At 41.9% G+C, this 15,632-nt stretch overlaps 2 protein-coding genes across 8 annotated transcripts in view; both read left to right on the forward strand.

Annotated features, from left to right (window-relative positions):
• Positions 1-1,473, forward strand: part of senp6a (SUMO specific peptidase 6a) — a 29,113-nt gene extending 27,640 nt beyond the window's left edge. For both annotated transcript variants that reach the window (XM_042226251.1, XM_042226252.1), the window contains 2 exons: positions 197-347; positions 449-1,473. In XM_042226251.1, the coding sequence (XP_042082185.1) occupies positions 197-347; positions 449-685 (388 nt within the window). In that variant the 3' untranslated portion in view covers positions 686-1,473. The remainder of the gene's footprint in view (positions 1-196; positions 348-448) is intronic.
• Positions 1,474-7,178: 5,705 nt separating this feature from the next.
• myo6a (myosin VIa) overlaps positions 7,179-15,632 on the forward strand; it is a 145,761-nt gene continuing 137,307 nt past the window's right edge. For 3 of the 6 annotated variants that reach the window (XM_014338055.2, XM_014338058.2, XM_014338059.2), the window contains exon 1: positions 7,181-7,391. The gene's annotated coding sequence lies outside the window, so the exon portion shown is untranslated. Of the gene's footprint in view, positions 7,392-15,632 lie in introns of all 6 variants that reach the window. The other 3 variants (XM_014338056.2, XM_014338057.2, XM_014338054.2) reach the window with 2 other exon arrangements.

Raw genomic sequence — 15,632 nt, forward strand, 5'->3', positions numbered from 1 at the left:
CACACACACACACACACACACACACACACACACACAGCACCTGTGCTGACGCATCTTCCCAGCAACCAATCAGTTGCCTCCATTTATCAATCATAGAAGTAATCTGCTTGGAGTGCATAAAATGCTTTAACGTTGAGGCTACTCGGACCTTCTCTGTGGGTTTCGTGGCGTCTGACTGCGTCTGCATTTGTTTTAGGTACCTAGAGGTAGAGTGGGAGGTGCGTAAAGGCACTCAAAGGAGTTTTGGGAAGGACGTCATGAAGGGTTCCAGCCCACGCGTCCCTCAGCAGGACAACTTCAGCGACTGTGGCGTTTACATCCTGCAGTATGTGGAGAGCTTCTTTGAGGTGAGAGCTTTATAGAGTTGGACATCGGTGCAGTTCTGGTCAGGAGTTGAAAATTCAGGCTGCTCTGTAAGTGACATTTGTCCTTCGTCCTTTCCGTACAGAATCCGATTCCCAGCTTCCACCTGCCAATGAACCTGTTGGAGTGGTTCCCTCAGCAGAGGATGAAAACGAAGCGCGAGGAGATCAAGGAGCTTATCCGAAAGATTCAAGCTCAGCAGGAACTGGACAAGAAGGAGTCTGACCAGGTCGAGGCTCCGCCGGGCTCCCCAGAGGAGCCGGAGATCGAAGAGACATCTGGGTTGAACGGCAGACCGCCAAACGTACCCATTAGACCCTGAATCCACCTCACCCCCCTCCTGTTTGGCGTGGGAGGGGGGCGTGGACCTGATTGTACGCTGCTGGTTTCACTTTGACGTGTCTGAAACGTTCCTCACCTCCCTCCGTTAACCACAGACCACATCTGAACTTTGTACTGAATAAATGATGAAGTGTAAATACGCCGGAGTTTCTCCCGCTGCCTTTGTAATTTACTGTTATACGAGTCATTCATGGAGTGCCCCGTTAAGTTATGTTTCATAGATGTTCTTCTCTCTGCAGGAGGATCCCTGCAGAAGATACTGTCTCGCTCTCGCATTGGTTATTTTCTAAGCTTTCAGGTTTGTGTAGACAAACAAAAGGAGAAGAATAAAAGAACAGAAAATTGCTGTCTAAGTTATAAGGATCCACCCGTCTGAGGAGAGAAACAGTTTTTGGAGAGTTGATTTCCAGCTCATGAATCACACGGTCGTAGTTCAGTGCTTGTTGTGTCTCTTCCATGTGGAGTGGATAAATTTTCAGCATTAAAAGAAAACTTTTGATGCAAGAGCACTTCCTCTGCCTTAGCTTCTCATTTGTTTCCTCAGCCACAACATCGACACCCACCGTCACAGCGCGGACCGCCGGTCAGCTGATCCGGGCTCCAGCTTCAGGTGGAGGTTTGGTTTGAGCGTGATGTGGGAGGGGTGTAAATGTAGCAGGAAAATATCCTCCCAGCTACGTGCTGTTGATATACAGTGGCTTGAAAAAGTATTCGGCCCCCTTGAACTTTTCCACATTTTCTCACCTTACAGCCACAAACATGAATCAGTTTTATTGGAATTCCACGTGAAAAACCAACACAAAGTGGTGCACACGTGAGAAGTGGAACGAAAATCATACATGATTCCAAACATTTTTTACAAATAAATAACTGAAAAGTGGGGTGTGTGTAATTATTCAGCCCCCTCACATGTCCTTTGTCCTTTCCGTACACATTCAGATGTGCAGAGCTGGTAGAGACATACCCTAAAAGACTGGCAGCTGTAATTGCAGCAAAAGGTGGTTCTATGAAGTATTGACTCAGGGGGCTGAATAATTACACACACCTCACTTTGCTTTGTTAAAAACGAAGTGGAACGAAAATCATGTCCGATTGTACACCACTTTGTGTTGGTCTTTCATGTGGAATTCCAATAAAATTGATTCATGTTTGTAGCTGACAAAATGTGGAAAAGTTCAAGGGGGCCGAATACTTTTGCAAGCCACTGTAAGTGAAATGAAGCAGGTATGTCAAACATCAACTCATCTCTGCTGAATTTTGTTTTCACCAATGTTTGGAGTTTTCTGTGACCTCATCCATCTACCTGAATGTCTTCCTTGACCTGCACATTTTGTTTGCGTTTGCTCTAAATTTCAAAAAGAGCTGACGCACACTTTACCCCGTCTTCATGTTAGATTGTTCCTGGGCCAGCAGAAAGGATAAAGTCCTGTTACAGTCTGCAGGCGCTCCCTTAACTGCACACTGTTTTGAATATTTACATTTGTGCAGGTATTTGTTTTGATGATGCAAATTGCATGGTCACTAATTATTTCCTCTACTATAAATTAAAATCTGAGAATTTTGTTAAGAGTTGAATGAAAATCCTCCAGATGAGGCGCCTGAAGCCACCAACGCTCACGGTTTGCTGGTAAACTCTAGAGCAGGGGTGTCTAACTCCAGGCCTCGTGAGTCAGTGTCCTCCAGGTTTTAGATCTCACCCTGAGTCAACACACCTGAATCAAATGATTAGTTCATTACCAGGCCTCTGGATAACTTCAAGAAATGTTGAGGTGGTAATTTAGCCATTTAAATCAGCTGTCATGGATCAAGGACACATCCAAAAGCTGTAGGACACCAGCTCTCGAGGCCTGGAGTTGGCCACCCCTGCTCTAGACGCTGCTGAACTAGCCCAGGGGTGGGCAACTCCAGGCCTCGAGGGCCAGTGTCCCTGCAGGTTTTAGATGTGTCCTTGAACCAACACAGCTGATTTAAATGGCTAAATTAGCTCCTCAACATGTCCTGAAGTTCTCCAGAGGCCTGGTAACGAACTAATCATGTGATTCAGGTGTGTTGACCCAAGGTGAGATCTAAAACCCGCAGGACACCGGCCCTCGAGCCCTGGAATTGCCCACCCCTGAACTAGCAGATTAAGGAGCTGCTTCACTCCTGGCTGTTTCATCTGGGCCGCCTAGATGCCGAGAGGACTTTGAACGTCTCTGTATGAACCTGCATTAATTAGTTCCCTTCATATCAGACCAATCTGTGAACCTGAGAAGCAACCCCACACATAATGCTATCACCCCCATGCTTCACAGTAAGTCTGGTGTTAACAGTGCCTGGTCTTTCCTCAGCAATAATTTAGTTCACTCCCTAAAAATCCAAGTTTTGAATTCATCTTCAGGATTTCACGCTCAAGTCTGGAAGGTGGACGTCTCCATGTCAGGCCTCTGATGCTCAGTTAGAGGCAGTTGGGCTGTGACAAAGGCTCTTGGCTGATGATCTCAGAGTATAACGTCTTTTCCCATGACCACCAGAGTTGCTCACTGCAGCTGCATCAGCTAGTGTTAAATCCCTTGAACCAAATTAATCGCTGTAGTAATTATCCAGTGGAAGGTTCTAATTTGCTGTGTTCAGTCCTGCTGGTGACTTTATTTTATATAATGTGTTTTTTAGCAGGCGGCGTTCTTAAGAGCTGTGAGATGTCCACTTTCGACCAATCGTGGAACAGTAAAGATATTACGTCTGAACCAGAGTCAACTCCAGATGTTCTCTTCTTAATTGGATCGGGCCCCACGTCACATAAAAACACATCCATGCAGACAGGCAAACCGAACCGCTCCCGTCACCATCCTAGGAAAGTCCGGAAAGGTGACTAACCAGCTGTTTGATTCTTTTAGTTTGATATGCCAGTGAGCAGAAACATCTGGACCTGCTGTGTGTCCTCACTCAGGTGTGGCTCCTCGCAGTGATCAACATGAAGCAAGTTCAGTTTGTTTAAGGTCGCCTGCTGCATCAGGTGGTTTGTTTGAAGTGCTGCTCTCAGCTTTCAGTTTTCTAACCAGCGTCCCATTACAGACAATAAAACATTCATGACTCCTCTGCGGTGTTTTGTCCTTCCACTTACCATGAAACCTTTACAGCATCAAAGCATTAAATATAAATTAAGTGTTTCAAGTGTTGATGGAAGCCGAAGCCCTCATCATGATTATCTTTAAGAAGAAAAAACCAGCGCCTGCTTTACTTCCTGGCTTCTTTCCAGAGTTTTTAAATCAAAAGCAGCCACTCAAGCAGGGCTTTCTCCAGCTGCTCTAACAGCCTGAGCTTGTACGTACAGTCTTATTATTTCAAACTTTAAATAAAGCCTCGTAGACTCGAGTCTAGCGTTTCTGACTGACACAGACTGAATACATCACATATAACCTCATCAGATGCTTTTCAAAGCACTTTTCACTCAAAGCACTTTTCAAGCATTTCATCCACGCAAAGTGGATGAAATGCTTCATCCACTTTGCATCCACACCAAACAGACACAGCTGTGGTAGGAAGCCGGAGTACCCGGAGGAGGAAACCCGCGAGACCCCAGGTCTCATCTTGAGATCTACATCAAAGAGAAAAGAAAGCACCACAGGAGACGGCAAATACCATAAATAGACACAAACCACAACAAGAACAAAAACACTTCAAAGAGACACAAAAAACACAAATACACAAAGGATCTACAAAGAGACATCAATAATGACAAAGACACAAAACTACCAGAAATAGACAAAAAAAAAAAAGACTCAAGCATCTGCATGCAATGAGTAGGCAAAAATAAGTGTATGCAAAATATTACAGAAGACACAAAACCACGTGAAAGCAGCACACATTTACCTAAACAAATATAAAATAACCATGAAACAACTTTCTACAGTTTTAAGAAGACAAAAATAATCTTAAAAGAGAAAAACACCTTGGAATGGACAGAGCAAAAGAAAAGGAAATAAAACGCCTACAAAGTAACAGAGAAACAAGATTGTAGACAAAAACTGTCTCACAACACACACAAAAATTACCAAAAGACACAAAAACGATAGCAAAAACAACAACGACGACGACAAAACACTCCTATAAATGCACGTGAAACAAACGATTAAAACGCATCACCACAAAAACATATAAAAACAGACACTACTAAAAGGATAAAAAAACAACAACATAAAAACAAACATATGGAAACGTCGTGAAACAATTCGAAGACAGAAACAACAACAACAAAGCAATCCATGCACTGACTGCAAAACAACACAAACCGAGCACAAAGAAATCACCAAACTACAGAAAATGATTACAAAAATAAAACGACGTGAACTACGATGAGGCAAAAATAACCACGAAAAAGATGAAAACATTTTGTGAGAACCGCTGAAGAGACACAAATGTAAGATTTTTTGTGACCAGTGTTTAGAAATAAAAACACTATTTCGTATATTTCTTTTTTTTTCTTTTTTGTGTAACATTGTCAGTTTTTCTCAGTTTTTATTCAATTATTCTTTTATTGATATAGTGAGAAATTCAGTCCAGAACAAAGAAAACGCGTCACAGAAGATTTTGGCTCATCTTTAAATCACAGACCAACTTTGACTCGAGCGACGAGAAGCGTCCTCTCAGCAAACCAAAGCACACAAGCATCTCAACCACCTGTGACAGCTGAGGCAACATCTGCATCTCACCTGGTGCTTACAGCTTCATTGATATGACCTGATTAATTAATGATCATCTGTATTTTACTGTATTCCATCCGAGAGTCGTGTGCTGTGAGTGTGGCAGCAGACAGATTAGCACCATTGTTGTCGTCTTTGACATTATCCCTATTAATCCTTCCTCACACACACATCTGAACGTGTAAAGAGTGGAGATGATTTTTCTACAGCCTCTGTGGGACTTGTGTCAGAGCTTCTGCTGATTTTCCTGATTTGTCTCAGATGCTTCTGTGAGTCCCAGTTTGGAGAGTGATTTTACTCATGAAAATGAGCTTCCTGGGAACATGCCAGAAACAATGAAGCGAAAAACTGCAGTTCCTCTAACGGCCACATGAGGCTGATTCTAAAGGCGAGTGCATCCTCACAGAGAGAGTAAAAGCTGGATCAGAGTCACCAGTGCTGTGCCGTACTGCAAATTTGGGTTTTGATCTAGTACCAAGTAAATATCAGGCCAGTACTACCAATAGCTATACTTTAAACTTGTAAAGGCAGCTTATGTACAGGGGAGCAGTGTGTCGTGATTTATGAAATGAATAATTATGAATTTTCTGAGCTCATTTTAGTGAGTACTAAATCACTGTAATTTTTACTTTCCACAGTAATTAGTTAGTACAATGAGTAGTTTTCCCTCTTCATAAAATCTCTAACAAGGATGAATAATTATTATGAGCCATCCATTTGGATGCTGCACCTCACTGTAGCTAATTTAAAACACTGAGCTGGACCTCTCATTTGGAGTTATACGACCAGTAGAAACCAGACCAGTGAGTGATGTCACGGTGGCTAAATCCATCTTTAAATACAGGCTGGGGGACCCTCAGGGCTCCGTGTTCAGTCCACTTCTTTTTTACAATGTACACAAACAACAGCAGACTTCCTGCTCAGAACTTTGATTCCTTCCTGGGATCTTATGTTTTTCACACTCTTGTTTAAAACGCAAACACCTCTAAGGGGTTTTATAATTTATAATGTAGTTTTTTAATTTTCTGTTATGTATTTGCAAAAAATAAATAATACAGCACCAAAAACATTTTCATTTCCTAAGTCAGACTTTTTATGAGATATTTTAGTTGCTGTGTGAAACCCTGTTACAAATGCACCAGATTTAAAAAATGTTCTTTAATAAACTCTTGGCCATTGGGCTGAAGGTCATCCTCGTATTAAATATTCAATTTCAGATAAAATGTAATAAAAATTACATTTAACAATTTTTCAATGGTCACACATTTTTTTGTTAATTTTTAGCATTTATTTGCAAATCTTTGCTCAAATTTAAACTTTTACAAAGTCAGCAGATTTGCCCCCCCTTAATCTAAGAGACACATTTGTGATTATTTTATTAAAAATGATATGGGAACCGGGTTAAAATTAGAGTAACAGGATTGCACAAGTTATGCATTCAGCCACGTTAAGTAATATATATATATATATATATATAACTTGTATTTGTAGATTAAATGTGACAAAAACCAAACAAAAGAAGGAGAAAGTGGATTTATAACTTATTTTAGAAATGTTTTTCCATAGGTTTCTTTTTTTCTTTTTTTCTTTATTTTTTACAAAGTTTACCCAATAAATGTGTGTCTTAGTGTTTATTTTCAAATTAATGGGGAGTGGGGGACAGAAATTGTTGAATATTTTGCTTTTCTTTTTAGCATAAAAAATGAAACTATGATGTTTAAATAAAGCCCTCCCCTTCGGACAGCGGCCCCTGCAGGACGGACCCCTCCGCCGGAGATTATTGGCACAGCCAGTGACGTCACGGGGCCAGTTTCCCAGGATTGCTACGGGAGTCGGAGGCTGCTGGGCGGGGAGAGCGTGGGCCAGGTTGCCGGAGCGGATCATCTGGAGACAACCGGCACTGTGCGGCTAGTACGAGCGCTCCTTTTTCTGGAAATTTCTTTTTTTTAAACTCTGCTTCTGTAAAACAAGCTGAGGAGTCCCGGGAGTTTCCTCTGAGAGCAGGTAGGTCGTACCGGCGTGCACCGGGGAGGTTTTATCTTTACAAGCCTGGGATGTTAGCTAGCTGACGGGCTACAGGAGACGCAGCGTCCCGGTGCTAGCAACAAGCAACCCGGGGAGGCAGTCCAGACACCGGGGACGAAAACCGTCGACACTGGGCTAAAAGCTGGCGGAGGAACTACCGAGTCCACTGGAATTTAGCGCAGTTTTCCCCTAACAGCATCCACCATCTTTATTTTAATTTTTTTTTTTTACAATGAGTTAATATGCTTGGGTTTGTGTAGCTTTGTTGATAGGAGTTGATGCCACACTACCTTCAAAAACCTGGCCATTTAAAGTTTCTGTAACGACCAAAGGAGGGATGTACGAAAATTACAGTCTCCAATGCATATTTCGAATAATTAGGACCCTCTCTTAAATTCGGCTTACACAACAACTGCTGTGCCCCACTTTATTTCAATACAGCTTCCAACTTTTTAATGCGCTGCCATTACCACCCGATGGAGGGGTTCTGGTGGCAGGACTCAGTGTAAGAAGATGAAACGGCAAGATCAAAAAGTTGGATTATTTTCGTGGAAATTTTATACACCTGCCGAATGAAAACAGGTGTCTCTCGGATTATAAAAAACGATGACTCATTGTTCATATCCAGTGTGCGTGCGTGAAAGCCAAGGCGATTCAACATGTCACCTGTTTTGAACGAGGTTCGGCCCGGCGTGAGATCGCGTTAGAACATTTATCACAAGCCTTGTTAGGTTAGAGGGAGGTAAAAGGGGAAAGAGGCTGGCAGTTGAGATGCAGGTTCAGTGGTGCGTACATGACACGGGAGGCTGTGGTGTTGCAGCACCGATATGTCACATCTCACAACACGAGCAGGGCTGCGGCCTGCACAATGCACACTCAGCACACTGCTCCTGAGCCTGGGAGGAATCATCAATGGACATGCTTTGCAATAGAAAAAAAAAGGCAGAGTGGGCGGTGGGCTCGGTCTTTGTGATATTATTGTTTGAGCGATGATGGAAGATAATGTGGCATCTTCAGGAAAGTCAGGATGCAGAGAGGGAACGAGCCCAGGCTTTGCTCTGGTTTTATCTGTGTTGCATGATTATATAAGAGTACTCAGCTTTTATTGTGCGTTTCCTGAGCTCGTTGTTGTTGGCCTAGAGCTGCTTTGAAATCACTGTTGTGGAAATGATTATGACCCCAAATGCAGAAAACTGTGTGAATTACTCATATTTTATTCGATTTGTGATGCCCCACATTGCATATTTGTTCATGTATGAAGTTTTCAACGCCTCAGGTCCTTTTATAATAGAGCTCTGAGGTTATAGTATGCCTTTAGTTTGGGTGGAGGCCTCTTCAGCAGGAACCTCCTGATTTTCGAAGGGACTTTGACTTTTCTTTTATGGCCAGATTGCTGTATAATTTCATTATGTCACAACAGGAAATGACACTTGTTGTAAAGTGAGTTGCTCTTCCCTTCAGGAAAATGCAGGAAGTTCATGGATCAAGGTCCTCTTGACCACCTCCTGCTTTCAAACATGTCCAGTGGAAGACTAGCTTCTTTTTTAGATGTGTAACCAATATCAACAGCTGGATGGCACAAAATGTTCTTCAATTAACAACCTCAAAATCAGAAGTTATATACAAGTGTTCTGAAACTGTCCCAGGCCCCTTAGCATCCAGAAATCTAGGAAACATTTTGATGGGTGGGTAAGTAGGTAGACGGGTACATATGTAGATAGGTAGGCTGATAGATGCATAGATACGTTGGTATGTAGGTAGATAGATTGGTAGGTTGTAGATGGGGTACATAAGTAGATAGATGGATAGGCTGGAATTTATAAATAGATGTATATGTAGATAGCTGGGTAGGTAGACGATAGGTTAGCAGGTATGTGGGTGTAAATGGATAGCTTGGCAGGTAGGCAGATAGATGGTTAGGTTGGTTGGAGGATGGATGGATCATTAAGTTAGTAGGTAGGTAAATTGTTTAATGATTGGTAGATGGATACTGTTTTGTCCCCATGGGGAAGTCTGACTTGGACTCCAAAGCTACAACCCTGAACACATATGGACACACAGCACCAACAGACAGATTTAAATACTAAACAAACAAGAAGGAGACATCACTCAGTCTGGAATTGCCTTGCAGTGCAACCTGTGGTTGTATCAATATATTCTTGGCCAGAAGAAAGGCATTGTTCAACCTGATAGAAAGATCAGTTTGCACTGCTGAGTCTGCCTGATGGCAGAAACTCATATTGAGACTACAGAACATGGATCACGTAGTATTCTCTCTTTTTGTGGGTTGAAGACCATTGAAGATGACGATCTTTCTGCAGTTTGAATATGCATGTTAACTATATTCTCAGTGACAAAGGACATTTCTTAAACTGTGACCTGATTACGCATTCTAAAGCAGCCCAATACAACTTAAAGAGATTTTGTTTTTTGTTCAGACGCAGTCTGCCATAACCTTTGAGCCAAACATCAGAAAAGCTGTATAGTTCTGCTTCTTCTTTTTTCTAATTGTTCACAGCTCGTCTGTCCCTGTTCAGCTTTCCGTTTGAATTTCTGCTTTTGCTTGTCTGTCAAAGCGCTTTGTTATCTGTGTTCTTCCAAAGGTGCTGTGTAAATAAAGTTATGCCTGGTTATTGGATTAGTTGGATGACATGTTGCTCCCTTCAGCCCTTGCTCTTAAGTAGAAAGAGTCTGTCTGGATAAAGTTGATTTCTGGCTGCAGAGCTTCCATCCTCTGTGCTATGGCTCTTGGTCAAGTGTCTTATTCGCGATAAGCTGTTTATGTGCATCTTTATCCACTTTAAGTTCTCTCGTAGACACGAGGAGGCCGAGGATTCAGGACATGATACGGCTTCGGCGGCAGACTGGGTTTAAATGTTCATGCTGGGTGTAATTTCTGTCAGTAAACACCTCTCGTGCTGTGTTGTGTTTTCCTTGCATTGTCACCCTGTGGAGGAAGCAGTTGGAGAGGTGGGAGGATAGGAAGGAATGAAGTTGTCCTTTGCCCAGTCCAGGAATCCCTGGAATATCCTGAAACGTTTAGAACGTGCAGAATCTGAGGATGTATTAGCCTCGAGTGTAATGAAGTAAGAACACAGGCTGACGCGTCACCATTTGGGCGCTTTGAACTTTTTAACAGCTGTTGGTAAACGGTGCACATATGTTGAAAAGTTGTGCAGATTTACCACCAATCAGACCTTTAAGATAACCTAAGTGTTACGGGAAGCTATTATGTAAAGTTCCATTTATTTTTCCTATAGAAATTTGAGGTACTTCCTTCCTTAAATGCTGTAGGGAACTGAGGGAATTTCTACACTCTGAGCTTATATAAAAAGTCTTACCTCGCCTCGTCTTACTTCAGATTGTGTTTGGTCAAACTCCAGCATGGCTGTAATTTCTGTTCGGTTTTTGTTTCGGTTGCTTTCTTTTCTTTTTCTGCTCTGTTCTTTTTGCCTCGTCATCACCTCAGCTCTGTGTATTTTACAAATCCGACAGCTTATTTCATGCTTAGAAGTTTGAGGCACAGTCAGAACTCATGTTTGGACAGTTGCTTCACTATAACCTTACTCATCTAAGGATGCTGACTAGAGATGTACCTGCCACTTACCTAAGTAAGAAAAGCCTCAGGAATCAGTCAAAATGAGCACGATAACAGGCGAGGTTAAACTATGACCATGCTGGTAGGCTGCCTGTATCTCAGTGCTGTGTGAACCCGCTGATCACAGCACCCAATAATCGAAACATGCTTTTAAAATTGCTGAAATTTGTGGCAATGTGAGCAAAGCAACGCACCTGCAATTCAGTGTGACAGTGCTTGACATCACCGCATTCGAGGTGAATTGGAGGTGAGAGCGCTGATGCCATCACCTCAAAGTGATGGGTTGCTTTTATAATGCAACAAAGCTGATTGTTAGTTTCCCACAATTAGACTTTCTTTGGCTGGAAAAGCATATTTACTTTGACATTTTTATTTTTTTTATTCCTGTGGTCTCATTTTTAAAGCACAGCTGGTCAACACTGGCTCGCCCCGGTCGGTTCCATCTCGTTTCCCACCAGACGGGGTGGTCAGGTCGCTGTTGTGGCGATTTGCGATGTCATTTAGTCTCAAGCCTCTCTTGTCATAGTTGGTCTGACAGTATTGAACTTCACCTGTGCTCCACGTGCTGCTCACTTTATTTCATTAATGCTTCAGTTTCTTTATTGCACTGCCAGATCCAGCAAAGGGAGGATTCCAGTTAAAGAGTTGGAGGATTTGAGAATGAAGCAGTTTGTAGTTCATAGTGTTTCTGACAGGCGAGGTCGTTCAAAGTTAGCTGTTTGTCAGAAAACTGTGCATATTTTTAGTTATTCCTTTCAGAGAGATTAGGTGCTAAAAATATGATCGAACTCTGTGGAAGACCCTGTGTCTACTGTCTCTACTGTGTCTGCTGTTTATACTGTGCGGCGGGCACACATCCTGACTCCGGACCTGCTCACTGATTGGCTCAGATAACACTCCAAAAGCCACGTTACATACAAACAGGACTTCCCGAACCATGACAAACCTCTTCAGCCTGCAGCAGCAGCTGATGATGATGATGATGATGGAGCAGCAGAGTTCATGCATATCTTGTTTCTGATGGAGATATATTAATGGTGGTGGTAGCGGCAGTGGTGGGACTCCACTACCTTCCACCAGCCTTTGTAATAAAGGGAATATGAGCTGAATTAGTCACGCCACACAGAGCAGACCACATCGCTTGTTGATGATGATGAAGAGTGTCGGCTTACACGCCGTCTGCCTTGCCCCAGGGTTGGGTTGTTTTTTTGTTTTTTTTGTTTGTTTTTTTGAGTCTCTGTGGGACCTAAAACGTGCTACATGCCGACTGTTATGTGTTTTGATGAATCGCACAAGCGAAGCAGGAGTTGTAAACAGAAGCCTCGTGGACTTGTTTTCCTCGGAGCTAACAACAACCCCGTTTCTGGATCTTTTGAGATAAGAACCCTAAAGCTGAGAGCTAAAGTAGATAAGATGAATTCAGTAATGCAAAATAAACAGAATAAATGGCTCCCAATTCTTGTACCGACTCTGGCAAAGCAGACAAAATGAGAAAAGATCTTCTTTCTTTTTTTTTCTTTTTCAAACATAACAGCTGGCTATCAGATGTCAGCATCTGTCTTTTGATATACCCATGAACCTTTGCTTTTTAGGTTGTTTCCTGCAGTTGGGTCAGATTTCCTTCCGACTCCAAAAACTTCAAAAGCTTCAACATTTGCCTGCTCTTCTTTGTGTAATTTTAAAAGGGAATTCTGGTTTAGTTCAAAATATAGGGCTGTGCGATATGACCAAAGTCTCATATCTCGATATAAGAATTCTATCGTCCGATAACGATATAAATCACAAAAATGTAACATTTTCTGTAAATTCTGTGAATCTTGGGCAGCTTGACTTGCGGGAAGTGTTTCCAGCTGCGCGTCATGTACCTGGAGTTGAGTTTTTAACTGATGCATGAAACTACACATTTTTAGACATAAGTTGTAAAGGCCGCCGTTTTCTTTGCCAGTATTTATTACATGGCGTGCTGCAGGGAAAAGCCTGTTCTAACGTTTGAGTCTAAGGTTTATTTTTTTAGCACCTGGCGGCTTTTTTTTACTTCTCATCCGTAAATAATCTGCTCTTTCACGTGATTCAGTTTATTTTGAAAAGTCTCAACAGGATCTTGAGCTTTATTGTGAAAGGTTTATGTGGAACATAAACAAGCAGACACGCGATGGTGTTACCATCGTTGTTGCTAACGACAACGCATAAAACAGGCGCTTGTCCGTCTGTAGTGTGGTTATATAAAATATAAGAGAAGGAGAGAACTTAAAAAATAATGATTATATTTTATACATGAACAAATAAAATGACTCTATTGCCGTTTCCTACATATGCCAGGTCTCTAATTTGACCAAAAAATGGGTTTTAAGTGTTGTTTGTATTTTCTTGGTCATTACATAGAGTAAATACAACATTATCCATTGCATGTTAGCTCCAGTAGTGAACTGGCTCCTTTTTGACCTGATCTTCTTTATTCCCGTTGGTTCTGATCTGTTGGAGGTGCAGAAGGTCCCTCCTGACTCATATCTGTGGTGCTGATGATGACACCCAATCAAAGTGGGTGCACCATGTGTTATGTAGGGGGCTCTTTGAACTCACATGGAATCAGAAAGCAAGATATGTAAATTCTGAAAACAGAAAAAAGGTAATCACATGCTCGTTTTTTATTTTTGTTTTTTCGAGTAATGAAATGTAGTGAGGTGCGTTTAAGAACCAGAGCTGTGGCTAATTTCTAAACCAGTTTAATCACAAGTTCATATATATGTTAGTCAGCTTTATCTGACTCACCTTTGAGCAAACTCTTGGCAACAGTGGGAAGGACAAACTCTGTTTTAAACATTTCACAATAAAAGCCTCACAAATAAATTATGTTTTTTTTGTTTTTGTTTTGTTTTGTTTTTTTAAACTAAAAAAAATGTGTACAGGAGATATTGAATCGATATAAACCAGTAAATGTAACAGAGTATTAAAATACCAAATAGGGTAAGAAGTAAAAATAAAAGGCATGTTGTGATAAATAAAGAATGGTGACAAGAGTTCATGTTTACTTGTTGAAACATGAACAAACAAGGTGACAGAGATGTAAAACTCAAAGCGTTAAATATCATTAAAACATTTGCAGTGAATACTGTTCAATGATTGGCAATTTTCTGCAGGATTAAAGCTAAAAACAATTTATTCTGTTTTCTCGCAGAGTGTCGGAGGATGGTGCCGACGCTCCATGTTGTACTTTTATGTCAGGACAAACGATTTTTAATTTTTAGTTTATTTTAGACGTGTTTATTTTTAGCGGCTGCCGTCGGCTTTAATCGCCTGTACTCTCAGTCGCTCTCTTCCTTCCTCTCTCTCCGTGGCTCAGCTGTGATTGAATCGCTGTGTCATGTGTCAACATGCAAATGCACCCGGGCCATCAGCACGCCATTATGGTAGTGGGGGCTGTAACCACAGCAACAGCGAGGGCAGCCATTTGTCTGCTGATGGTGACCTTTGAATACGAAGGCCTTTCTGGTAACGGAGGCCTTTTCTCCGCTCTGACAGGCAGCTCTGATGTTTGAATTCTGGGTATATTTCCAGGGAGGCTGGCTGCTTTGACATGTTACTGTGTTTTAAGCACACAGCTGGTGTTGTCGGATATTATTAAGCTTTAAAGGAATCTGTTGAAAGCAATGGATTGTAAAAAGCTGAGCACGTTTTTCTTCTTGCCGTCAGTACTCAGAGTACTGCTGTTGACTTGAGCACGGAGAGCAGAGGTGTATGTGTGCACTGTTTCTTCCTCTGATGCGGCGTTTCCTTGCTCTGGTTTTTCACACTGCTCATGAGGTTTGTGTGGCTCCACTCCAGGAGGACTTTGACCTGAATTAATCCGCCTCTCTTTAGCACTTAAATATCTAAATGACTCAGGAATACTGGCGCTCGCTGTTGCCAGGGTTTCACAGCTCTGGACCTTGTACTTCTAACTGCTGCTTTTGGCTCTGTTTTTGGATGTAATGTAAACTTTAAAGCTGCATCTGAGTGAATGTGAAGCTTTTTTTTTTTTGTCTTCCTCTTTTGACTGCTCCCTTTAGGGGTTACCACAGTGGACCATCTGTCTCTGTTTCACGCTGTTTAACCCTTTGCATGTCCTACTTCACCACATCCACGAATCTCCTCTGAGGTCTTTTGGTTAGTGTCACAGAATTTAAAGATGAGGCCTCGTTTGCCTCTTATTGAATCCTGTGGACAGATTTAAATAGGAAACCATAGAAATAAATTTATAACAAGGACAAAAACAGAAAAATAAAAAACATTGGTTCAGCTGTTTTTTATTTTGTTAGCCAAGATTAGCTTGAAGGGAGTCTGTTTTACCTGGTGTTGCCTGTGGAGGCCAAACAGAAGTATGGCCAGTGTTGGGGCCAAACTGGGGCAGTAATGGGAGGGCGTTACATTTATGTAAGGACCTGCATTTGTTTTGTTTTTTTTTTGTTGGTCTTTTTTGGGTTTTTTTTAGCTAATGCTAGCTTGCCCATTGACACAGAGAAACTGCGCAATCTCCTATGTCAGAAAATAATGACGTGGTTTAGGTCGGCTCGTTAAACCAATCTCCTGGAGTTTTACGAGAACCGATTGGTTTCAAATAAGGTTTATGGTCGAATTTTAGCCAA

This window comes from Haplochromis burtoni, unplaced genomic scaffold, assembly GCF_018398535.1.
Source record: "Haplochromis burtoni strain Fernald_Lab_line unplaced genomic scaffold, NCSU_Asbu1 Contig_203, whole genome shotgun sequence".
In the NCBI taxonomy this organism is placed as follows: Eukaryota; Metazoa; Chordata; class Actinopteri; order Cichliformes; family Cichlidae; genus Haplochromis; species Haplochromis burtoni.